General features: G+C 47.2%; 1 protein-coding gene across 2 annotated transcripts in view; it reads left to right on the top strand.

Annotated features, from left to right (window-relative positions):
- Nucleotides 1–25,957, top strand: part of HRAS (HRas proto-oncogene, GTPase) — a 43,484-nt gene that overhangs the window by 11,915 nt on the left and 5,612 nt on the right. For both annotated transcript variants that reach the window (XM_065065021.1, XM_065065020.1), the window contains exons 2-3: nt 20,633–20,786; nt 25,424–25,602. In XM_065065021.1, the coding sequence (XP_064921093.1) occupies nt 20,676–20,786; nt 25,424–25,602 (290 nt within the window). In that variant the 5' untranslated portion in view covers nt 20,633–20,675. The remainder of the gene's footprint in view (nt 1–20,632; nt 20,787–25,423; nt 25,603–25,957) is intronic.

The raw sequence follows: 25,957 nt of genomic DNA, 5'->3' as shown, positions 1-25,957 counted from the left end.
GCTAAAGTTTGAACAATGTTGACTGCAGTGACCATGGGCTGGCAGGCAGTACAAGCATCTCTTGGGTCAGTTCAGGTTTTTGTCTCATTTATTTCAAATTCTGCATCTAAAATGAGCTTATTCAATTTCACAGCTTAGAGCAACTCCAGAGTAAAAAAAAAAGACCAAAAAACCACAAACAAAGCAGGTAAAAATACTCAAACAGCTCATGCTAGGGAACAGGGATGTGACTGGCAGATAATACGTGGAGGTGGACAACCACCAGTCACACTTTCTCAGCATGGCTTGCTCTGTGGGGGCAGAGGGAGAAAGGGCCTGTTGAAATCAGGATGCAAAGAGATAATGTTTAAAATCTGAGGCAGGAGCCTACAGACTCAGTGACAGTTGTATGCTGGGATGGAAGAAAAATGTCTGCCACCAGTAAGTCACCCTTTCAAGGACCTAATTTGAACTTTTTGTTTTCTTCCAAACCCTTCAGTTCAGTCTGACTGTGGGTACATGTTGTGCAGCCTATTCCATGCTTTCTGTTTTTTTTTTTTCCCTATTTGATTTGAGAGCCCTTTGTAACAACTCATTCCTCATTCATACTGTTGTCAGGGAAGTTATTCTGCCTGCAATCCCTGTCTGAGCTTAATTTTCTTATTGCGTGAGGGTTGATGGCTTCACAAATCTGAGAATAAATCCTCAGTCTCTCCCCTGGCCAGCCTGGCAGCACAACAGATCCATTTAATGTGCATGGTTGCTTTGGCATCCTGCCCCTACACTCATTATTTTGCATTTGTCTTCATCAAGCTTCAGTCTTACCTGCCCCAAAGGGTCGTATATCAGAAGTTACGAGAAAGAGAAGAATCCTCAAGGCTGGTCTGTAAATCCCATGTCTCTCTGCTAGGAGAACTATGCAGTCTGGGTGCTCTGTCCTTTCCTCTCCCATGTCCTTGCCAGAGCCCTGCTACATGCGTGTGTGCGTGCATCCCTCCCTCCCTGCCTGCCCTGTTGCATCTCTTGACAGGCATGAAGTGAGCCTTGCAGCCTCTTGGGGCAATGCCATTCTCGCAGCACAAAGCATTTGATGCCTGGAATGTTTCCCTTCTCCTCTTGGCACAGAGGCAGGTTGAGACCTGCAGCACTACCTTTTCTTCAGCCAGCCCCTAAAATGACTTGGCTCCATTTGGAATATTGTTACAGGAGAAATATTATGGATTTTTTCTTGGTGGTAGACATTTCAGGGCATGGGCTTCTAATTTACCACTTGTAGTGTTCTCTTCAGGCCTTGGGGACTGGAAGTAGTTTCATGTTAAGTGCAGTGTGAGATAGTCCCTCTCTGAAAAGCTTATGAGCTATGTGCAAAATGGGGAACATCAGGGTGCAATTCACCTGTCCAGATGTTGACATATAACATCCCAGCTGCTTACCCTCAGCTCCCCTGTACAGGCAGCAGAGGAAATAAGCACTTTCATCTCATCCTAATGCAGACAGACACCTTAAACAGGTCAGACAGATTGTGCCTGTCTCTTATCACTGATGAAAAATGGGCTCTCATGGAGACATCTGTGTTGTAGGTGAGATGAATCCCACCTTGACCTAGCTACACTGAGCAGGTTGGGGTGGCACAAAACGAGAGCAAGACTGTTGAATATAGTCTGTTCTTGTCTTAGCTGCGTGCTGTCTCATTTGGTAAACGTATGCCTCTTCCTTTGCTCAAGAAGCTACCGTTCATTTTGGTTACTTTCTGGTCAAGAGCTAGGGGGACGTCATCCAGGCAGCAACTGTAAGACAGAGTTAAATACCTCTCAGAGGTGCTCTTAACAAAGGTGCTAGAACAGACCTACAAGCCTCTCCTAGATCTTAACCAAGGGGCATTTTAAGCAAGTGAAGACAGAAAGTGGAGGTAGGAACAGGGCAATTTAGTCCCTGTTTCATCCTTTCATACTGAGGCCAAGCAGCTGCTAGCATAGGCCAAGGCTTACTTCGGTACTTCTCAGGAGCTCCTGACCACATACATGTGCCCAAACAGCAGTACTGTTTCCTATTGTATTGTAGTGGGAAAAGGAGACCTCTGAAATTGGAGCTAAAACAAACACATGGGGACTTCCAGCTGTGGATTAACGGATGATGGCAGCAGCGGCCCTGCAGTGCCTCTACAGGAGCTTCACATCTGGGTGTTCCACGCTTCGTGGGTGAAACTCTTTCTGTTCAGTGTTATAAAAAAGCTTTTTTGTAACATCGAAGTGCTATTAAGTGTTGTAATGGAGCTTTGAGGGTGATGGAGCCAGTTTCTGTAGTTTTGTATCTCACTTGAGCTGAACCTTCATGGTTACTCTGAAGACCCTGGTGTGGTCTGCAGGGAGCAGGTTGGAGGAGACACAGACCTATTATTCAAAGAACTGGAATCAAAGCTGAGCTGACTGGAAGGGATAAAGCCTGGTAGCCCAGGGAGAATTTTCTTGACTGTCTGAGTTTCCCCTTTGATTGGGAGCACTTGTTCCATCATGCCTTTTGCTGGGGAAGAATTAGCCCGGTGGCAGAAATATGATGAACTGGGTGTTAGGGAGCAAAAAGCCTGTCCACAGCAAGAGTCTGCAGAGCTTGAACTCAGCCGTTAAGTCCCTGTGCTAGCAGCTGTTTGCAAGCCTGCTTGGCAGGGGAGGCTGCTGTGCCAGGCAGGCACTTTACCCTGTCTCATCCCTGTGTAGTCAGCATTAAATCCTAGGGCCCTGAAGAAAACTAGAGCAACAGTTTTGTACCCCACTTTTTGTTTGTTACTGAAACTCATGCTGAGTTCAGACACCTATAAAATGGTGGTTAGCTCTGGAGAGTCTCTGGAAGTCTGCTATGTGCAATACAGTGACTTGGAACTTTTCAATAGCAGGGAATTTATTAGGGGAAAAAAATCTGGCTTACCCTAGGTGGGAAGTACACATACCATGCTACAGAAATAGGTAAAAAAATACTTAACATTCCATCATATAGTGTATATTTTGCATTTCACAACACGTCTGATCTCTCCCTGCTCTTTCCCAGCTATACGTGTCCACCACAAGCTTTTCTACTTTCTAACTGGTGCTTCTAGGAAACAGAGAGGGCAAAGTAGAGCATATGAAAACCTTCAGGAGGCTTTTAATTCTGGAAGAAAGATGTATCAGGGCCTTGTAGTTAAGAGCCACAGAATATGTTTTGCTCTGATGCTTTCCTTGTTGTCCTTGCCCTCTGAACTTTGGTCTAATAAATAGTGTCCATGTCTGAAGAGCATCCTAACAGAGAGGCATCTGGCACAGCACTGGGTCTTTGCAGCTTCTCAGCATTTCTGCTGCATGTAGCCTCTTACCTGGTCAACAAGTGCATTGTCAGCAGCACTGAACAGCAAGCGTGTGCCTGCCCTGTTACTCCTTCCATGTGGCAAAAACAAGTCAGAAAAGGATAGATATTAATTAAGGGTTTTGGTTTGCATGGTGATACCTGCAGTACCTTGCTGTGCTGTTATTCATGTGCAAAACCCTGAGCCTCATCTGCAGGAGTGATATCATGCTAGTACCAGCTTTTTGCTGCAATCAACCTGCTGCTGGTTGGATGTGCTCTGTCAAAACTGTGCTTTTTACTTGTTAATTTTTGCTGCTGACAGTACACTCATGCAGAGCTAATCTTCTTGCACTGAGAGCTTCCTTAAGATTTTAACTTTAGGATGGGAAGATGACTCCCATTGCAGGAAACCCCGGTTCCCTCCAGTACTCCACCAAAAGCTGCTTTGGTTTCTGATTCAGCTCTGCAAATATTGTCTAGTGACTTCAAGCTGGATATGAAGTCAGCTGGTATTATTTTTCCTGTGAAGGGTAGAGCGAGGGAGAGAAAATTAAAGCAACTTGTCTTAGCCTGAGTCAGCATCACAGAGTTGTGAGTGTGTCTGTGTAGAGCCTAGTGAAAGGTCTGTGCCTTATCTGGCTTGATATTTTGCTGGTTGCATAACTCGCACATCCCATAGATGCAAATATTTTCTTGGGTTTGGTCCTGGTTGCCCAAGGAGGGTGTTTGTTCAGATTCTCATGCTTTGCAATTAATATAAACTTGTAATTAATATAAGCTTCTCAAGTCCATGTGAGAGAAAGAAGGGGAAGTGGTGCTAGGTGTTGGTTTTTTTTCCCTCTCCCTGTTGTTCCTCACCAGCTTGCTGCTTTGAAAGGATCACATTGTGGTTTTTTTCCTTAAGAACCAACGTGTCACTGCAAATTCAGCTTTGGAAAGGTTGTGGGAGCTTTAGTCTGCTGATGTTGCGGCTGCTACGGGCAAGGCAGTAATTTTTGAATCCAACTTGAAGCTCAGAAGACAGATCATGTCATGGCAAGAGCTAGGAAGTTTGCATCATCTGATTAGATTGGATCATCTTTAACAGTGACAGTTCATGTCACCTGTCCATTTTCTTGCTTGTTTTTTCCTAACCACTGCGGGGAAGAAAAAACCCATACAGCCTTGAATGGTCAACAAAGGCACTATGGATGAATTTTGTGGCTGTGTGTGATTAGAATTGGAGAGGAAGCCCACACCATGCATAGGACCTGGCTCCTACCACTTAAACAGTGATTTTATAGTTGTTACAATTCATGTTTATAGTAGCAGACCAAAAAAAGCCTGAAGGTGTGAAAAGGGCTGCAGCCACTAGTCTGAACAAGCATGTAGTCTGTGGTCTTTTGGTGTGCATCCCATCTCAATGTCCCACCAGTCCTCCCTTTAGTGGTATTTGCCACAGTCTGAGAGATAGTTTATGAGTTTTTTTTTTTGTGCCCTGAGGTCCAATTTTCAACACCCTATCCAGAAAGCATGGCTGAAGTATCAGAGCTTCAGTTCTTGTGTCTTTGCTGGTATTTGTGAGGGCAGATGATGAACACAGTGGTAACCAGTAGAATAAAAGGTCAGGACTGCCTCGCTGATGGCAAAGACTGATAGCGTGAAGTGCTCCCAGCAATTAGTGATTTGCAGAGTGATTGTGTAATAGATCTTCCCCCCGCCTCAATCTAATAGCATATAGAAAATGTAATAAATTTTACTTACAATAATAAAGTTATATTATTATGCACTGGGAGACTGAAGATGGGTGCTTGGATTTTTCTCAGTGGGCTGAAGGCACTTTCAGGTTGGTTGGTTGGTTTGTTTGTTTGTTTATTTATTTAAAACCAAAGCCAAAGAACTATGAGTCAACTTGATCTTTGCTGCAGCAGTTCCTCTGCTGTGGTCCCCAGGCATTGTCTAATGGATGCCTGCACCTCCGTTAGGATGGATAAACCCAGAGGAAGCTTTTTTTTTTTTTTTTTCCCCCCCTTGCAGAAGCTCCTTAGGGAGGATCTGTGTGTCCTTAGGAGCCAGTGGTAGGAGAAAGGAGGGAATCTTTTGTGCCTCAGCAGTGAGTCCTGAGAAGACACTTGGCTACTGATCCCAGGAGCAAGTTCTCTGTGCCAGTGCCCACGAGCACCATGTGCAGTTCCTCATGGCAGATGGATCTCCAGGGAGGAGTAAACAACTTAGTCACCTTTTTCCTTCTGCTTTATGATTGCTGACTTTTGTAGCTGCTCTGAAGACTGTGGCCTCCTGGCTGAATAAAGGTGTATTTTTAACTCTTCCTTTCCCAGGAAATGCCAGTCTACCTTGGTACTGTCTCAAGATGCTGAGAGGAATAAGTGTTCCAAGTAAGCTAAAGCTGAAAATCAAAAGAGACCAAGTGAGGTCATCAGCCAGTGTTGACTGTCTTGACTTGAGTGGCTTTACTTCAAGGACACTACTTTTTACCCTTTCCTTAAGGTGATCCTTTGAGGTCACATCTCAGTTTTGGGACTCATGTGTTTGGTTCTGACTCCTCAGGCTGGGCTGTCCTCTCCCATCCTTTGGGAAATTAAAAAAGTCTTACACCTTGTCCTTACTACACATGCACAGTGGCTTAGGGCTCTCAGGAGAAGTCAGCTTTGAAGTTCTAAGTTTGCCTTTTGTAGTTATGTCTTTTTTTCAGGCCAAATACAGAACTCTTTGCATGAACACTATGAAGTCCAGGAATAAATCCAATGAATGCTGCTGTGTTTCTTTTTTAAGTGTCTTCTCAATGTGTGCTTCCCAGCATTGCAGAGTTGTGTTTGCACAGCAGGATCAAGAAGTCTGAGAGGCCAGTGGGAGATGTCTGGACACCAGGAAGGAAATAGGGAAGCCGTATATACAAACCTGGTAAAAAGAAGTTATGTTTATAGCTTGGCGTCATCATTGCTGACAGGTGTTGGGGAAGACAGTGGCTTCAGAAGATAAAGATTTGAGTGTAGTATGGACAGCAGGGACAACCAGAATTAAAAAGAAAGAAATTCTCCAAAGTGGGAACTTTGGTGTAGGAGCCCCCTTTTTTTGTTTGCAGATCATCGGGCAGGATGAGGCCCTGCTTTGGGTTTCCACTGGAAAGAGTAAAAGAAAGTTTCAGGCTACATGACAATCCCTCACATCTTTCATGCCCAGCCATTGCTTACACTGTCCTAATTACGGTACACTGTCCTTACATTACGGTAATTAGAGTGTAATACAGTGTGTCCAGGTGGGTTTTGAATGTCTCCAGAGAAGGAGACTCCACAACCTCTATGGGCAGCCTGTTCCAGTGTGTTGTCACCCTCAAAGGAAAGAGGTTTCTCCTCACATTTAGATGGAACCTCTTATGCTTCAGTCTGTGCCTGTTGCCCCTCATCCTATTGTTGGGCATCACTGAAAACAGTCTGTTCCCATCCTCTTGACGTTCACCCTTGAAATATTTATAAACATTGATGAGATCCCCTCTCAGCCTTCTCCAGGCTGAACAGACCCAGCTCTCTGTCTCTTTTCATAAGGAAGGTGCTCTAGGCTCCTAATCATCTTTGTAGCCCTCTGCTGGACTCCCTCCAGTAATTCCTTGTCCTTCCTGAATTGGGGAGCCCAGAACTGGACACAATACTCCAGATGTGGCCTCTCCAGGGCAGAGTAGAGGGGGAGGATAACCTCCCTCAACCTGCTGGTCACACTCTTCTTAATGTACCCCAGGATAACTTTGGCCTTCTTGGTTGGCCACAAGGGCACATTGTTGACTCATGATCAACTGCTCTTGATCAGAACTCCCAAGTCCTTCTCTGCAATGCTGCTTTTCAGCAGGTCTGCCCCTAACCTGTACTGATGCCTGGCGTTATTCCTCCCCAGGTGCAGGACCCTACACTTGCCCTTGTTAAACTTCATCAGGTTTTTCTCTGCCCAGTCCTCCAGCCTGTCCAGGTCTTGCTGAATGGCCGCACAGCCTTCTGGTGAGCTCTTCCTCCCAGTTTGGTATCATCAGCAAACTGGCTGAGGGTGCACTCAGTCTCTTCATCCAGGTCATTGATGAACAGGTTGCACAGGACTGGACCTGACACTGACCCCTGGGGAACCCCACTAACTACAGGTCTCCAATCAGACTTTACACCATTGATCACAACCCTCTGACCTCTGCCATCCAGCCAGCTTGTGATTGTGATCTCATTGTGCATTCATCCAGCATGCACTTCCTGAGCTTGCCCTTGAGGATATTTTGAGAGATGGTGTCAAAAAGCCTTGCTGAAGTCAAGGTAGACAACATCCACTGCTCTGCCCTCATCTACCCAGCCAGGCATACCATCATAGAAGGCTATCATGTTGGTCAAACGTGGTTTCACTTTGGTGAACCCATGCTGACTACCATGCTGACTTCTACTAAAGGTATTCTCTCTAAAGACTTGAAGGTTTTCTTTATTCTGTTTGCACTTGGGAGCTTGTGTCCACACTCCCTTGTATCTTTTTGTCCATTCACTTCATGAACTCTCTGACGCTCATTTCCGCAATGACTTGTCATCCCTGAAGCTCAGGGCATGGCATGCTTCCTATCTGTACCTCTTTCAAACAAGCAGATCTAGTTAATGTGACTGGAGGGAGCACTTGCCAGTGCTGTCATGCTGGTCCAAGTGAAGATAAGACCCCTGCGCTGCCCTCTTCTCCATCAATTATTGCTCTGTGTAGAGGAACGCATAAGTTAAGCCAAAGAAGTAAGGAAGGGTAGGGTCTTTTGAGCTTGATGTCATGTCAAGCGTAGTGCCAGGGCTAAATATGTATCTACTCATTGCCTCTACCAGGGGCATGCTGAGGGACTGGGGATCAGCTGAGGAATATCAAGAAAATGTAGGTACACCTAACCTTTAGGCATTATCAGGAGGACCTCAGCTGCCTGGCTGCTCTCAGAGGCTCTGCTTATTTGTTAATTAGGTTGTCAGGTTTCAGTGTTGAGGTGGAGCCACATCTCACACAGGCTTGACATCTTGCTTTTCTGTGATTCCTTTTCAGCCCTGGTGTGCCTGTGGAGGCTGGCTGCGAGCCATTAAAATACTGCATATTGTCGTTGCTGTTGGCTCCCAAGGAAGTCCTGGAAGGAAATCCCCCTGCTTCTGCTGATTATGCAGGTCTGCCAGCAGAGGCTGGAGGCTGCAATGGAGGTGATGGAGTAGGCATTGCACTTGGGTCCTCTGTATAATGGATTACAGCCATTGATGAGAAGCAGTCTTGTGTCAGAAGCTTGAATGAGGGGAAGCCAAAATCCCTAGCTTTACCATGCATTTCATTTGTGACCATCAGTGACTCACTTAATTGCTGTGGGTTCCTTGTTGCAGGGTGGAGTTCCCATTTCCTTGATCTGCTATGCCATGTGTTTCCAGGTGTTAGGATACATGAACCTGTGTGGAGGCTACTCAGAGTTGAAGGAGCATGTCTTCTGCGTCCATGCTGTGATGCTTACAAGACAGGCAGGATGAGTCCCTGTGCAGTGTCCCTTTGTTGCTCCAGAGCCAAGAGGGAGAGTGCCCCCTTTTCAGTATGGAGAGCTGTAATCTGTACATCATTAGTCTTATTTGCAGCAGGTCTGTGCTGTGACAGTGATGCATTTAAATAACCTACCCACAGCAACATTGCTTGGATTTTTTTTTAAATGCAGACTGTTGCAGATGAAGGCGACATGGGCATCACATTAACAAGCCTGCTGTGGCTGAGATTTACCATGAGCAGCAAAGCGAGGTTTGGGTAATCCAGGACCCAAACTTAACAAAGTCTGCTGATCCAAACTTAAATCTCACACCTGCTTTCCTCCTTCCAGTAAAAGATCCTTAGGTGCTGCATGGAAACTGGGGGAGCCAAGTTGGGTACTAACCAAAGGGTACCCCAAGATGTCTGTCTGAGTCCGAATCCAGCTGGAGCTGGCTGTCCCTGCAGAGGGGTATCCCTCTCATTCCTTCTCTGTCTTTCTTGGGCTTCTACGGGCACTTGAGCTATCCCCAGATGAGACGATTCTGTTTCTCTGCAGGGCTGGTTAGGCATTTAGAGGGTGAGTGCTGCATGGGCAGGAGCAGACAGGGCTCCTGCTTTCCCAAGATACTAATCTGTCTGCTTTTCTGCTGTTAGACAGCAGCTTCCACCTCCTTCCACCTGATCCCAATGCCACCTGATTGCTGTCTAGACCTTTCTGCTGCAGGAGCTGTAGTGTGATAGGACATGTGCTGCGTGCACCATTTCATTCCTGGAGACCGGAGCTCACCAATGGTCTTGTAATATTATATTGCTCCAAAACCAGGCCTTTTAAAAAGTCTCTTATCCATTAGATGTTAAAAGAAAGCAAAAAAAAACAAAATAAAAAATGAAATTAAAAAATGAAAAAAAAAAATAATGAAAACCAAACCAAACTTAACAGCATTATCAAAACAATTTTGAAACTTCCTAGCTGCAAATACCCCATGTCCTTATGCATTTATTTGCTGTAAAAATACATATGTGTTAGGATTTAAAGCAAGCAGGAAGCTGAACAGCCAGACCTATTTCCATTGCAAATTCTTCTCAGTGAAAATGGCTTGGATGCGTTTCCTGAAACCCATTTCCTAATTTTTCCCTGTCAGCGGTTGTTTGGGAGGAACAGAGAAGGATGAGGAGGGAGAAGAGAACAGAAATCTCATGGGAGGAATGCATTTCTTGACTATGGGGTACATTTTTGGCCTGATAAGCATCTGTTTAGGTAGGACTGGCCCTTGTCTTAAGGGATGCACAAAGCCACCTTGCACGAGTGGCTTCCCCCTTTCTTGTAGCTGGACTTTGAGTGGGAAAAATGGCAGCGGTACTCAGCCCGCCCCTCTGCTCCCAGCCTTACCTACATCTCCCATTGCTTATCTGTGCATTGGAGCACCTACCTCTCTACCAGCCACCTGGGCCTGTGACACAGTTGTGATTTCATTAGGATAACTGGAGAGCAGGGCACCTCTTACAGCACTCGGGGCTTTCCTGCTTGATGTACCCTGCCTCCCCAACCATCTCTGCCCAGGGAAGCTAGACTGGGAAGGAGCTGCCAGCACTGACAGCCCAACACAAAGACACAGCAGGAGACCAACAGCTTTCCCATCCAAAACCTCTACTGTGAGCTTTTTGTCTCACATGAAGACCCCAGATGGGAAGTCACGTTGCCTGAATTTAGTTCCCAGCTTTACCACCCATTGATGACTTTGGGCAGTCCCTTTGCTTGTTTGAATCCCCTTGCCTGTCTGTATGAGGAGGATGTTGTTTCTGTTCATGCATGGCCACCACCTCCAGTGCTAGCACTGGGTGCTCCATCTCTTGCAGCTTAGTGATGAGATCTGAATTTGTCTCTTCTTACGCCATTGCAGCAGAGAGCCAGGCAGCTGTGACCTGCCGGGGAGCTTGCTTGCAGCTGCTCCTTTTGTCACCAAGACGACCAGGCTGAATACATCAGTTACCTTTGGAATCCAGCCTGGAGACAGCATCTCTTGTAATCCCACCCCATTACTGGGCAGCATTTGCCCCAAAGCCTGATATTCTCTGTTCCTGTCAATAGCTGTAATTACAGAGATCCACTTACAATGGTGCTATGTGCTTGTCTGGTCCAAGTTTCTACTTTATTGTGCCTTATATCTTGTGGGAAAATCAATATAATTTGGTACCAAGTCTAAAAAGTCAAGAGATTGCTCAGAGCCTGGGTTCGTGGTTGGCCTACCACACATTTTAACAGTTATAGTTATTATTGTCTATAATTTGGGTCTTGTTTTAAACTTTTCTGGGTACCTGTCCATCTCTTCATATGTTCAAGGTGCACCACACTGGATTTCACCCATTACATTTATGTTTATATATGGAATTTTAATGCAAAGGAAGGTTAAAAGCTGCCTCTTCTCTTGAGCTCCATCTTGGCCTCTCTGTTGCGCAGAGTATGTTCTTCATTTGATTTTCTGAAAAAGGCTAGGAGGCCTGGGAGAAGTCTCTTTTCCAGGTTGAGGTGGAGAGCTGCCAGTGCAGGTGGGGAAGTGTCTGCCTCTGAACCACCTGCTTGGCCCTGGGAGGCTGGAGAGGAGATGAAAGCAGAAGAGCCTGGCAGTTTGCAATCTTCTGTATCTTGGCAGTGAGAGCTTTTCCTCCCCCATGCTGCTTTCCCACATGCACTGGCAGAGTCAACACTAGGTCCTGAGTCCTGACTGCAAGACTTCATGCATCCACCTTTACCAGGCTTTCAGACAAAACTCCAGTCTTCTCGTTATGTAGGCTACTCTTGTTCAGCTAGAGTCTTAAACAGCACTTAAGTGTTAGATCATAAATCACAGGCATTATTTAAAAGCTGTCTTTAATTTCTTCAAACTGCTGGCCCTGCCAGATGCAGACAAATGGTGTTTTCAGCTAGTGACTTGTGTGCCAGCCCAGGTGGTCTCTCCCATTGGCTTGTAATTTTTTTAAGGGTCTTTGTCCAGCAGTGGATTATTTGCTTGCTTGTTTTCTTCAGAACTTTCCATGGTCTGGCAGCAAGTAACCTGCAGAGCAGCCTGCTCTCTCTCTCTGTGGAAGTTAACTTGGAAGATTTGTTCTTCTGCAGAGACTACAGTGGGATGGGTTCCTTTCTCGCAGGGAGAAAGGTAGAGTGGTGGTGGTGGGAGGTGACGATTCTACCATGATTCGCAAGCATGTCCCAACACCTGCTGGAGTTTCCTGGTGGCGTGCTGCTCCCCAGGCCATGCTTATGATGCTGGAGACACAGGCATGAGCAGTCTTAGTTTATAAGCTCCTAAGATAAAGGGCCTCCTAATCTTTCTTTGGAGTATAGTAATTTCAGTGGCTTGTATTGGCTGAGGGGGACAATTCCTTCATCCAGAGGGGAAGCTCTTGGATAGCTGGTTTGTTCTTTGGGTTTATTGTGTTACTGACTTGTGTAGTTTGTTTGCTGTTTTGTGTGGTTTAGGTGGTTTAGGTATAGCTGCCTACTAGTTGTTTTGCTTAGATTAAACAGGGAACAAATAACTTTATTAAGAATATTTATTAGTTGAGGGAAAGTCTGCAGATGGCACCAAATTGGGTGGGTGTGTTGATCTGCTGGAGGGTAGGAAGGCCATACAGAGGGATATGGACCTTCTGGATCAATGTGCTGAGGCCGATTGTATGAGGTTGAACAAGGCCAAGTGCCAGGTCCTGCATTTGGGTCACAACAACCCTATGCAGTGCTACAGGCTCATGGAAGCGTGGGTGGAAGGCTGCCTGGCAGAAAAGGATCTGGGGGTGATAGTTGGCAGTGGCTGAATATGGGCCAGCAGTGTGCCCAGGTGGCCAAAAAGGCCAACAACATCCTGGCTTGTATCAGGAATAGTGTGGCCAGCAGGATCAGGGAAGTGATCATCCCCCTGTACTCGGTGCTGGTGAGGCCCCACCTCTAATCCTGTTCAGTTTGGGGCCCCTCATCATAAGAAGGACATTGAGGTTGCTGGAGAGAGTGCAGAGGAGGGCAGTGAAGCTGGTCAGGGGTCTTATGAGGAGTTGCTGAGGGAACTGGGGGTGTTTAGCCTGGAGAAAAGGAGGCTGAGGGGAGACCTTATTGCTGTCTACAGCTACCTGAAAGGAGGTTGTAGCATGGAGGGTGTTGGTCTCTTCTCACAAGCAACAAGCAATAGGACAAGAGGAAATGGCCTCAAGTTGTGCCAGGGGAGGTTTAGATTGGATATTAGGAAACATTTCTTCATGGAAAGGGTTGTCAGGCACTGGAACAGGCTGTCCAGGGAAGTGGTGGAGTCACCATCCCTGAAGGTATTTACAAGATGCGTAGATGTGGTTCTTAGGGACGTAGTTTAGAGTTGGACTCGGTAGTGTTAAGTTTATGGCTGGATTTGATGATCTTAAAGGTCTTTCCCAACAGAATGCTTTTATGATTCTGGAGAGGGAAGACAAGCAGGGGCTTCACAAGCCCTTTGTGGTCGGATACTCTCTGGCAGAGAGGTTGTGTTGCCAGAGGTGCTTTAGCTGGAAGCTGTATTAAGGCCTGGGCCTGGTGCAAGGACGCACCCATGCGTGTTCAAGACCTTGTGCAAAACCATGGCTTGTACCTTGCTGCTGGGACCTGTTTATGGCTGGCTTGGAGAGGCAATCCCTCCCTTCCAAACTTGCCTGTGCCTCGAACCTACCCGCAGCTTTCCGCTGTTCTTCCTCCCAGGTTTCTCCTTGAATGTGTTCTCCTGTGTTTTGAGTCTCCCACATGGTTTTATTCCTTACCCGTTTTTGGTTTTTTTTTTTTTTTTTTCATCTAGAGCAATATTTTTGTAGTCTGTCTCTTGGGACAGGCTGCCTTTTCCTTCAGATCTTGAAGAGTATGCTGAGGCTGGAAGAAGCCATTCTGTTTCTCTTAGGCTTTTTTCTTTTTTTTTTTTTTCCCCAGCTGAAGGCATTTATTATCTCCAAGTCATTTCTCCAAAGCAGAGTCACCATTTGCAACTTTTATTCCATCTTTGGCATCCCTCTCTCTTTTTTATCTGTGGGCTGCATTGTCTGAGTTTGCAAGTATGCAGCAAGCAAGCCAGCAACAAGCATGTTGGGTTAGATTTGCAGCCCCCTTGTTAGTTTAAATAGCAACAAGTAAACTACAATGAAGCACTTGATAGGCTGTGATTTGTAACAGAGCATCAGCTTGCCATCCTTGTTTTGCTAATCTCTTTGAGGCTGGGCAGGCCATCAGAATTTTGACTCTTGAGTGAAAAGGAAAGGTGGCATTTCACACCACTGGAGAGGTTCCTTAAGTCCCTCCAGAGCCTGTATTATGTGACGTTAGTGACAGTCTTGTGTGTGGACAAATGGAGGAGCCTGGACAGTCACGGGGGTGAGCCAGCAAGGTTTGCATTGTCAGTGTTCTAAAAACACCGAGTAGGATTTCTGACTTGCATGTATGGTGTACTGCTAGTAAGGGCTGAGATGACTGTTTTTCTAGGGGACTGCAGACCACTTCTGTCTGCAGGGCTTCTCTGCCAAGGGGAAATAAAATCAAACACTGTGGCATTTGTGGTCTAAGGGTTACATGGTTCCTGTGGACAGGGCTTTGTTTCTGTGGATGAAAGGGTGTCCAGTCTGAGACACATCCAAAGAGATTTGCAGAGGTGACACTGCCTTCTGATGTCTTTAAATGCAGAGACTCTCAATGGACAGGTAGAGGGTAAACATTCTGTAATGAACAGCTGTAAAACTTCTGTCGTAGCTGGCGTCAGTATGACAGTGCTGCACAAAAATCCATCTGTTTGCTTGTTTAATTGACTTGGTGTCCATCCTGAGGGAAAAACAAGGTGACCTGAGGAAGGGGAAGACACAAAGAAAGCTCCTTCAGTGATTCTGTTGGAAGGGTGTCAGAACCTCCCTCATGGTGAATGCATTGGAAACCCACTGCAAATCTCTTTTGCTTGACACCTGAGCTTTTCTTGAAACTGTGGTGATGTGATGTACTGATGGGGCCAAGCCCCTTTTGTTCCTCACCTCTGCTTCTGCTGAGTGAGTTTCTAGAGGTTTCAGTCAGGTCCCCAAAACCACCTCTCTCCCTGCAGATGAAACTCTGTACTGGAGAAGAGACACTGTGAAGAACACCAAGTTGTTCTTCGCAGGACACAGCTGGTTCTCTGGGTAGCACCTCTACCTTGATGCCTGCATCTGCTTTAGGTTTTCATCCCATGAAAGCTTGCACCAAGCATCTTGGTCCTTGCTTGTGTGGGCAATGCCTCCATGCTGCCCCGCGTGTGCCAACAGGGGAGAAGATAAGGAGACGTACCTTCTGCCCTCACCTGCACCTTCATTCCCTCGCTGCAAGACAAAGGTAGGATGCTGGTGCCCACTGGGGCTGGACACTTGGTCTTCTGGCTTCTGGCACAAGGCTGGCAGATGTTTCTTGTTGCTGGAGCTGCGTGGCTCCGGCCACTGGGCTGGAAGCAGCTGCTGCTGCCATGCAGAAGCTTTCCTAGATAGCTTTGAATGGACGCCAGGAGCCCTCTCACTACAGGAGAAAATCCACAAGGTCAGGAAATAAAGCAGTGGCTTGGCATGCAGGTCCCAGCCCTCCTCTTCCTGAATGGTGCTCCTGAACATCTCTCTTCCTTGCTGTCTCACCTAGCTATTTGTTCGACAGCCCTGCCCAGCTTTTGGGGCATGAAACAGTTGAGTACTGATAATTATGGATAGGCAGAGAAAACACCAGACAGCGATCTGGGTCAGGCTTTCAGATCTTTAAGAGCTTGCAGAGGATGGAAGAAGCCATTCTGTTCCTGCTCAGCATGGGACTTGAAGGCTGTGCTTTTGTGTTACCCTCTGTTATTTTGTGATCAGCTCTGTCTGGGCTCTGCGTTAGCTGCTGAGAAAAACAGACTCTTGTTTATCCTCCTCTGGAAATCCTCACATCAGGAAAAGCTTTCACAACAGCCAACAGGCCAAAAACCTCCGTCTGGTATATCCCCAGACTGAGCGTGAAATATTGGGATATCTGTTACCATCTCTTCTGCAGTTGTGTCACTTTTTTCCCTGCATCTAGTTTTCAGGAGAGCCAGAAACATTGTCTTTGGGATGGCTGTTCCTAGAACCAGCCCATATGGTGATGATGTTCATGTGGCATTGAGAAACAGTCACCCCTGTGTTGAAACCTGTGTGTGCATTGGTGATCAGCCTTGCTCCTCCTATGTTCAGGAGCAAAGAGCCTGATGGGGAGCTATGAGATGCTATTAGTAAGATCAGCTTTAGGGGTAAGACCAGCTTCTCAACCCTGTAACAAAGCTTGCCCATATAGAAATCCCTGCTTTCTCCACAGCCTTTGGCCAAGCTCACTCTGCTGTGGCATTTGCATGTGCTCTGATGAGCAGTTGAGTCTTCATGCTCCTTATGAAGAGCTTGCATAATGGATCCTATGGAAAAGGAAGCAATCTCACCTGTACATTGATTTTAGCACACATTAATTCAGGCAGCTCTCATGACTAGAGCTGTCCATCATACCCCACAGTCTTGCTTTACATAAGGACACATTTTACAGCAATGGTATGAAGCAGTTGGGTGTGCAGGACTCACCATCCTCTGTAAGCTGCAGAATCTCTCCTGCCATTGCTGGGGTGTGGGCGGTGTGCAGGGTGGTGAAGAATTAGCTGAGGCAGCAGCATCTTCTAGGTATGGTGTGAGTGAGCAAACACCAACATTGCAGAGTTCTTGTATGCAAATTGTCTATGTGCTGGCCATGGGCGGTGGGGAGCAATAGCTTTTTCACACCCCTCATCTCCCCCCTCCTCTTGGTTGGGTGTGGAGCAGGGAGATGTGGGTCTGTGTTTCTCTAGAGGAACCAGAGCTCAAAGCTCTAGACAGGGGTGGTGATGTGCAGGGCTTGCTGGTGTATGGTTGCCCCTCCGCTGACCCTGCTTAGCTGGGGTCAGGAGCAAGAGGAAGACCCTTAAGCTGCTGTGGGTGACTGCCTTGGCCTTGTCGTGGTTTAACCCAAGCTAGCAATACAGCCACGATAGCCTTTCACTCACCCCCTCCCTATCCCCAAATAGGGGAGAGAATCAAAAGGGAAGGGAGGAACTTGTATTGAGATGAATACAGTTAAATAAAATAACAAAATACTAATACACTGCTAGTAAATATATATATATATATATCTATAAAAAAAAATTAAAAAAAAAAAAAAAATATATATATAAAAACCCAGAAATTGAATATAAGGGATATTCAATGCAATTCCTCACAAACTCTGTCCACACTGAGCAGCCAGTCTCAGGAAACAGCACCCGGTCCCAAACAGCTGATCTTGAAGAGAGAAAAAAGGCAGAAAGGCCCAAGAGGCCTCTGCAAAATGGGAAAAGGCCAAACTAAACATCCCAAACAGAACTCCCCCAGCTCCGACAAAAGGAGCGCAGAAAGCCAAGAAGTGAGAGAGAGAGAGACCAGAAGATCCCGACTCTCCTTAAATATGAAGCATGATGCTAGTGGGATGGAATACTCTTATTGATCAGTTTGGATGTCAGTCAAGCTTTGCCCCATCCCTGCCCTCCTTCAATGCCTCACGCCTATGAGCAGAACATTCAGAACGTCCTTGGCTCTCAGACCAGAGCAATTAAAAACATTAACTCTGTCCCTGGGTGTTATCTCTTGTTCTCAAACTAAGTTCAAATAATGACTGGGTTAGCTATGAAAAAGAAAGGTTTCTGACTGCATTAAGAAAATTAACTCATTTTCAGTTAAACGAGCATAGGCCTCCAGCTCCTGCTGCAATGTGGACCAGGGAGGCTGGTGTGACTGTGTGGCCTGGGTGTCTTCTGAACGGACAGGCCAAGCAGTGCCTTCTACTGGGGTGGTCTCAAGGGAGGACCCCCTTCTTGAGGACTCATGTCTTCTCCTCCCCACACTGAGTCTAGGCTTTTTCCACTGCCTTAGCAAGTCTCATAGACCTGAGCAGTTGTGCAGTTCCCCTGGAGCATCACTGCAGCAGCTGTTCCATCAGCAGCACCAGATGTAGAGCAAGGTCTGTTGCAGCCACTGCAGGCCTTTATTTGCAGCTGCTCTGTGTTTTGCTAGGGGCTGCTGATCTCCCTGCTCTGTATGAAAGATAGGAGGAGCTAGTTGCAGAGTTTCTTTAGACCCTCAAGATGCCTGTGTGTTGAGCCATGAAGCTGCTCTGCTGCAGGGGTGATTCCCTCCTGTCCAGCAGTGTTGATGGAAATGGTTAGTCAGCATTTGCTCCTCAGTCCCCATTTCAGCCTGTCACCATGCCTCATAGTAATTGTCTCTTCCCATCCAAGAGACATAAGAAGCCTGGGGTGGGGATCTATTGTCCCTGAGAAGCAGTGTACGTGAGAAACTCATATATGTGGGGCCATGCATTATTGGAGCAGAGCAATGTGCATACAGTCAATTAGAGTGATCACTTAGATTGTCTCCTGTAGCATTGTTTTCAATCTGCATCTCTTCCTTGCCTGCCAGAACAGAGGCACATTGGAATTTTCTGGGAAGCAGTGACACTTTCAGGGGTGGATCTAGCATATCGCATCATTTGCACCTTGTATTTGCACCATCACCGCTTTTCCACCATGTTTAATGACTTTCAGCTGTTCCAGCAGTAAAGAATGGCACAATAACCAAAGGTCCTGCTTGGCATCATGTTTGTGTTCTGGTTGCTCTTTTGTACCCCCTCCCTTGCCCTTCTCCAAGATCTTGGATGCTGAGAAGGGCATGAGTTTTGTTTTCCTTCCCGCTACTGAGACAGCAGCTCAGAAAATGATTTTGGCAAGAGGCAGTTGTGTCTGACTGCTCCCAGCTCAACTGGGTGATTGAACTGGCTGAGTGGTTTAAGATTGTTGTCAGGTGGGGATTGAAGGCAGAAGGTTCTGATCTCCTTTCTATTAGATCTTTGCTGTATTAGCAAATATATCAGATGCAGACTGGGTACCAGCTTCCAGAGTTTTGGGAGCGGGGCTGGTGAGCATGGGAAGAATGGTGGAGTGATTTAAGTGTTGAGGTGCAGGGAGATCTAATCCCCATGCAATGGTGTTGCAGGCTGCATCAAATGGTGACCGGCCACAGGAACTGTGAGCTTGTCTTCCCCCTACCCACTGTGTTTTAGGTAGCTTCCCCAGAGCTCGCAGATGACAGCTACAGATGGGTATCTGACCCTGGGGTGACTTTCAGTGGCAAGGGTTGCAGTCCAATGAGGGTGGATTTCTATTTAAACCTTCAGGGTTTTGTAATCTTCCTGAGTTAAAGTTCCTCTTTCTTGTTGGAGTTGGAGCAGAAATTTGAGGGGGGATGTGAGGAGGGATGAATTTTCTCTGGCTGAAGGGCAGTGGCAAGTACACAGTGATGCAGAAATCTGATTTGTTCGTCCTGACCCTAGTCATAATTTCCAATTAGCACTTTTCTTGATGGCATCTCTTGCTCCCCTGTGGGACATGCCAGCTTCATCGTGTGGGAGCAAGGGTACTCCTGCCACAGCCCTCCTCCCTGTTGCAATGGCCAGCACAGCGGGAGGCATAGTTAGCTAGAGGACAGGCAGAGGGTGTGGATGTGCTGCCATCTCAAACATGCCTTGTGGCTTGAGGCTTAGTGCAGCTTTGAAGGTAAAGACGTGGAGGTAACAGTGTATTTGGGAGGCTAGGACTTCTTCCCTGCTCCCATGGGCATTGATATCCAAATTGCATTGGCCAAGGCATTCAAATGTATCTAATGATTTTGGGTTGCCAGCTTGAGCTAAGGCAAATTGGAGACAGTGCTGAGCACTTCTGGAAAACTAGACCTCTTAAATTGGTTACTTTAGGGTTTACTTTTGATTTATACAGCCTGTACCTTTGTTATCAGTAACACTCCCTTACCTCTTGAGATTTGCTTGGGGAATGTGTGAAGTTTGCGTCCAGACCATCAAGGTGAAGGACTGCAGCATATCACAGGATAAACTTAGTTTTGTATTCAGTTCAATTGATTATTTTGGCCATTTTAAAGTAACCGTCAGTACTAATGGGGAATATTAGGTTAAATAGCTGTGGATGCTGCAGTTCTGTGCTGTACTTCTAGACCAAGTTTCATGGTTTTAGGTGAGGCTGTCTCATGTTTGAGATGCCAGAGCAGCAGGCCATAAAAGCAGAAGAAAGACAGTGGATACTGGAGGCACAGTACAGAGTGACAGACTGAAATAAGTGCAGTTTTCTTAGGCCAGATTCCCAGAGTAGTCAGTGTGCTGAGTGAGAAGAAGCTAAGAAAGCCCTTGACTTTTGGGGCACATAGGCCATCCCACCATCTTCCTGTTTCCAGGCCAGGTTCTCCAGGGTGAGCTTTAGATGAGAGACTAGCATGGTCCTGGAACAGGATACCCTGTGGCAGCAATTTCATGGACAATTTCATAAAGCTACATTAAAAGCACATTGCATCCTTGATGGTGGCTTGCTGATTTTCACCCCAAGAAGGGAGGGTGGCTCTTTGCCTTGCAGAATAGTAGTAAAGTGGATTTACCTTGTCCCATCCTCAATCCCTGCTGAAGTCAAGCAACTTAAAAGACCATTAAATCCTTAAGGGGTGTGCCCCTTCACCTCTGCCTTGCAGAATTATGTGTGTCTCTGTTACAATGTGCTGGATCCCAGACCTTGATGTCTCTGCCTCGCAGCACTGGGTGCTCCTGGGGTGTGTAGGAGTCACTGGGAATGCTCAGTACCCTAGGAATGAGGCTACGCTTTGCAGATTTCTGCCTTTTCCAGCCAGAAAAGGGGCGCTGACTGCTCAAACCCACTGTGAAGCAGGTGGCAATGGGGAAGGACTCCTCCTAACACGGTGGCTGTGTTTCTCCTTGCAGGTGGTTGTGCTCCTGGAAATCTTGAGCTGGGGTCAGCTGGAAGATGACTGAATATAAACTGGTGGTGGTCGGAGCTGGTGGTGTTGGGAAGAGTGCTTTGACAATACAGCTCATTCAGAACCATTTCGTTGATGAATATGACCCCACAATAGAGGTAAGCAGCTCTGGGTGTGGGGTCTGTCTGTCTATTTGTTTTCCTTTTGCTCTTCTCCACCTTGCCTCCAACCATGCTCAGCTTGGTCTCAAGTCTGAACTTGAGCAGGGACGTTCCTCTGCTTTGCAGAACTGTTCTGAGTCACTACATGCATGCTCAGGAGGTTGCAGTGACTGAATTGTGCCTCCTGCAGAAGGACAGCGGTGTCTGCTGAAGAGAAACGGTGAGGGAGGCAGCAGAAGCAAGCAGAGGGGGTGGCAGCAGAAGTGGGTATAGTTGGGCAGGGGCTGAGGCGCAGCATGGAAGTCCTCCTTTCTGATGAGACTACAGTGTAGGGAGGGGTTAAAGGTTTGGGACTGCAGAGCCATTTTGGGTCTATGCTTCCATTTTTCCTCTTGTAAAATCAGAGTAAATATATTGACTTGTGCAGGATGTTTTGAGATTTACTGATAAAATGGGTTTTATCAGAGCTTGGTTGTATTATGCATGTTGTGCAGTTCGAGTGAGATGTGCTGAGCAGCTGAACTGTTGTGGTTCCTAGAGTGCTGCCTCTGCTCCATCACGAGGAGTTAAAAGGTTGATATGTGAGTCTCATAGTTGGTGTGAATGGTAGCACTGGTCTGCCTAGCTCTGCACCATGCCTAGAATAGCAGGCAGGGACCCTGTGATCCTCCAGGTTGTGCAGAGCAGGGGGTCTGGTCTTCAATATCTATATCCATATAATATCCTTTTTTTAACTTTTTAAAAACATGTTCCGTTCTCTGACTGCTTTCACTTTTGGTAGTGAGATGCTATTAATAACTACCCCCTGTATGACTTACACCTTCGTTCAGGGGAGATGTGGACAGCAGCCGCTGTTCTGCATGAGGAGTAAGTCTGCCCTGGAAAGGCAAATTACAGCTCTGTAGTGCCTTTTGGACAGTAACATCCCTGTCTGCAGTCCTAAGGGATTCTCTACCAGATGTGTATAAATGCAGCTGTGGTTGCTGCAGTTATTATTATCATAATGGCTAAAAGGCCTCAGCTGGGATCAGAAATCTATACTGGTAGGTGTTGTTTGTGTAGTCCCCACCCTGAAGAGCTTACAACTTAAATAAACAAGCTAGAGAGAGCTTGGTAGAAAGGCAGAAATAGTATTGCAATGGGAAGGAGAGAAAACACTTAAAAGCACGTGCTATTACGTCATTTGGTCAAGGTCCCCTACAAAGTGTGTGGCAGAGACTGGAATTTAATTTAAGGGCTCCCAAGTCTCGGTGCTGCACCTTGCTTATGGATGTCGTTGCCTTCTCTGCCCAGCTCCTCTCCCTGCTCAGCACGAGTAGCATCATGTGCTTTTCTCAGAAACCCGTTTCAGGTTGGTTTTTGGCAAAAGAGCTGCTGATGGAGAGCAGCCTCCCTGTGGAGACATCTGCATGGATGGGTCCTCTCTTGACCACTAGGGTGGGCAGAGGCAGCTCTGAGCCAGTGATGTTTTGGGTTTTGGAATCCTATTTTTTTGGTTCCAGCTGCCTGCCCCCTGCAATTACCCTGCAGGGAAATTTCTCCATGTAAACAGGCAGTGGGGAATGTAAACCTTGCATGGCATTTCCCAGCACACCCTCCTCACCCTGTCTGCTCCTGCTGTGCCCCAGGAGTCTGCTCTTCTCCCTTGCTCCCCCCAGCCCCACTCTGCTCTTCCCCTCATCTTCCTAAAGCAGCCACGAGCTGTTCTTTACCCCTCTTACCCCTGGTGCTTTTCTACCTGCAAGTCCCACCAGCCGTGATCCCTTTGCAGCTATCTTGGTCGTGCCTCACATACCCCCCACCCTCTTCTCACTCATTCCAGGGTGACGCCTTTTAATTATGCTTCATTTTATGGGGATTTAGGATGCATAGAGAGTTACCTGCCAGCCATTAGAATGTGACCAACAAACCACCCTCCTGTGACTAAGCTGCTTTGGATCGTGCCCAAGAGCTGACTCTGACTGTTCAACCAGCTAACAAACAGCACAGCAATGCTGAAATGAGTAGGATAAAAGGAAAAAAATATATATGTGCACTTCACCCATCACTTAAATGGATTGAGTGCAGGCTGTGCTGCAAAGGGGAGTGGGTTGGGATACACTGAGAAGATGCTCCCCAGGGCAGGAGTGGTGGAGAAGTGAGTTTGTCCCGTCTGAGGCAAAGACCCCAACTCAATGCCTGCTCCTCTCCTGCTCTCCTGATTCATTAGTGCAAATGTCTGGTTTTATAACTCAACGCTGGCCGACCTGCTACAGCACACACTCGCACGCCTGCTCTTGGGCTGCCGAGGAGCCTTAAGGCCTTTATTTTGTAAACAAGAGGGCCAGGTCACCAAGAAAGTGTATGCTGGTGGTAGTGTACTGTGGTGAATTAGCAGGGATGGAGTAAAGAGTCAGACTGTGTTGAGAAATTCTTTAGTTTGTCTTCCAGCTTTTAGCAGTCAGCTAGTAACAGGCTTCCCAAGCCTCTGATCATATCCTGACTGTAGCGTTTAAAAAACTGACGTCTTGGCCTGGTCCCCCAGCACACTTGGGGTGCTCCCAGAATCCATCTGGGATTCTGAGTCTGAACCCCAAGTGGACATGGTTTCTGTCACCTGGCACTTCACAGCTGGGTCCAGCCACTTTCTCTTGTGCAAGAAGCTGGGGTATGACATGGGAGGCTATGGAGGAGCATTGAGGTTGCAGGGTGCCAGTGGATGCACATGTGGGCCAGTGGCAGCTACACTTGCAGCAGCAGCCAGGTCACCTGGCAGCGTGGCAGGGATGGCTGAGCTGCCATCCCAGCTGAAAATGGATACAAAGTGAAGATGGGGAGAGCTTGTCCCTTTCCTGTGGGGAACAGGGTACAAATCTTCCTCTGCAAGACTGTTACTGCCTTTGCTACCTTAGCGAGCTGGCTGGCCTTAGGGGTGGCCTGTTGATGACCCGAGCTGAGGTGTGGGATCGCTTCTCTGTAGGTGTGCTGGCAGCTGGTGAGACCTGCTGTAGTTGGAGACTTGGCAATTAATTGCAAACACACATGCCGAGAGGCTGGTCCTATGGATGCAAGGCAGGGCGCAGGGGTGGGAGGATGCTCTCCCAGGCAGTGCAAGCATGGAGGTTCCCTTTGCTGGTCCCTGCCAGACACTGGGACCCTGCAGGTGAAACCAGTGCTCTTCTACCTTGCACCAAGGAGGCTTCAGATACATTATTGATTAGAAATTGGAGCACATCCCTGCAGAGCAGCCTGCCAGTTGCCTTCAGAGCAGTTGGCTGGAAGCCATCACTCCATGCTTATTCTCGGTGGGTCAGCAGTCTCCCTCTTGGGAAGTCGTGGCTGAGAGGTTGTGGCAGAGCAGATCACATCTCCTCTGATTTTTGCAGCACTCTCCGCAAGGTAAGATTTTAATTAGCCGCAGTAGATGACGTTGTTGTAGTAGTGAACCATGTTGGCCTCATTTCCTTTCTGTGCTGCTGCTGGTCCTGTTGGTGACCTTTGCTCTGTTGGCTGTTTGTCTACAAACCTGCAAAGCTCATCTGATAACATTTTTGTCATCGTTGGAAGAGCAGCAGATGTTAGAATTAATTTTAAACTGCAACCATAGCTTCTGTGGGTGGCTGCAAAGCATTGTTGTGGTCATATTGCCGACTTGCACCTTTTTTTATACCTTTCGTTTTGGCTTCCCTCTCTTGCTGAGAGTCAAGGATGCTGTGCTATACCTGGGAGACAGCTGTTGGAGAGGGATGAAGCTGTTCTTTGTGCAGAGGTTGCCCCAGCAGCATCCCTGCTGATGAGATTAGAAATAGGGGAAAGGCATGATGGGGAGGAATGGTACTTTGAAGAGCCTACCTTGAAACTGAAACCTTTTCAGGGATACCCTGGGTGATTTCCAGGCCTTCTTACAACTGCCATAAGTTGCAATTGCCTCTGCTGCAGGGAAAACCCCCAACTTGAAAGGACCTGCATGGATAGTCCTTACCTCTCCTGGAGCCCCCTGGGCACAGACTGGTTGTGGGAAACACCCTCCTCACAGTGTGATATATCTTTTTTTCTCATGCTTGAAGAAGAGGTTTACCATCAAGCCCAGTTTGCAGCCTTACTGGTGGCATATCACCTCTGATGCCTGATCTGAGATGCACTAGAGTTGCTGGATTTCCAGGTGATCTTAAACATCTTCCAGCCCCACAGATCACCGATAGTGGCTGGAAACCCTGGCTGGCTGGAGAGGCCTTTCCTGGGTGTCCCCTTCCAGCACCCAGTCATGGCAGCAACAGGAGAGATCAGCCAGGACAAAATAAAACTTAGGAAAATAGTTGTCGATGGCTATGTGGTATGGTAGAGACAAAGCTGTCCCTGGTCTGCCAGAGGCAGGGCTGATAACAGGGAAAGCAAGGCAGGGGCTGTCTCCTTTGTGGCTCTGCCAGAGAAGGGAAAACCTGCACAGCTGCTCCTTTTTTCCTTTTTATTTTCCTTCTTTTTCCTTTCCCTCCCATTTTTGAAACAGCTTGAGTCAGCTATTTAATGGGAGATAAAGGCAGAGCATGACCTGGCATCTTTCCCAGGGATGCACTCGCTGCATACCTTCACTTGGCTGGACCTGAGCCCTCCCTTAATACATCCTCCTCCCTTTCTCTCCCTTTCCTGGCCTGCAGGATTCCTACAGAAAGCAGGTTGTCATTGATGGAGAGACCTGCTTGTTAGACATCTTGGATACTGCAGGGCAAGAGGAGTACAGTGCCATGAGAGACCAGTACATGAGAACCGGGGAAGGATTCCTCTGTGTCTTCGCCATCAACAACACAAAGTCCTTTGAAGATATTCACCAGTACAGGTCAGTATCCTGGGAAGTGCCCCTTCCCTCTTGCCCTGTGCAAAGGGGAGGCCTTGCTGCTGCACCCTTCTGCCCTCCCTTTTAGATCAGGCCCTGCAGTGGAAGCACTGGCTGCCAGCAAATACAGTTAGCTCAAGTGGCCATTCCCCAGAGAAGAGTTGGAGCAGACGGCTAATGTCAGTGACTCCAATAAAACCCATCTGAAGGGATTGCTTGTGGCCTTTGGGCCTCGGTAATGTAATGTTTAAGTGTTTATGGTGACTAAAGAGAGAGCTGATCCTCTATGACCCCCCTCACTCCCCTCCCTAAGTAATGGAATTGCTTTGTTAGTTCAATTGATCTCAGCAACTTCTGC

This window comes from Columba livia, chromosome 5 (genome assembly GCF_036013475.1).
Source record: "Columba livia isolate bColLiv1 breed racing homer chromosome 5, bColLiv1.pat.W.v2, whole genome shotgun sequence".
Lineage (NCBI taxonomy): Eukaryota > Metazoa > Chordata > Aves > Columbiformes > Columbidae > Columba > Columba livia.
This window is presented reverse-complemented; position numbering and strand designations above follow the sequence as displayed.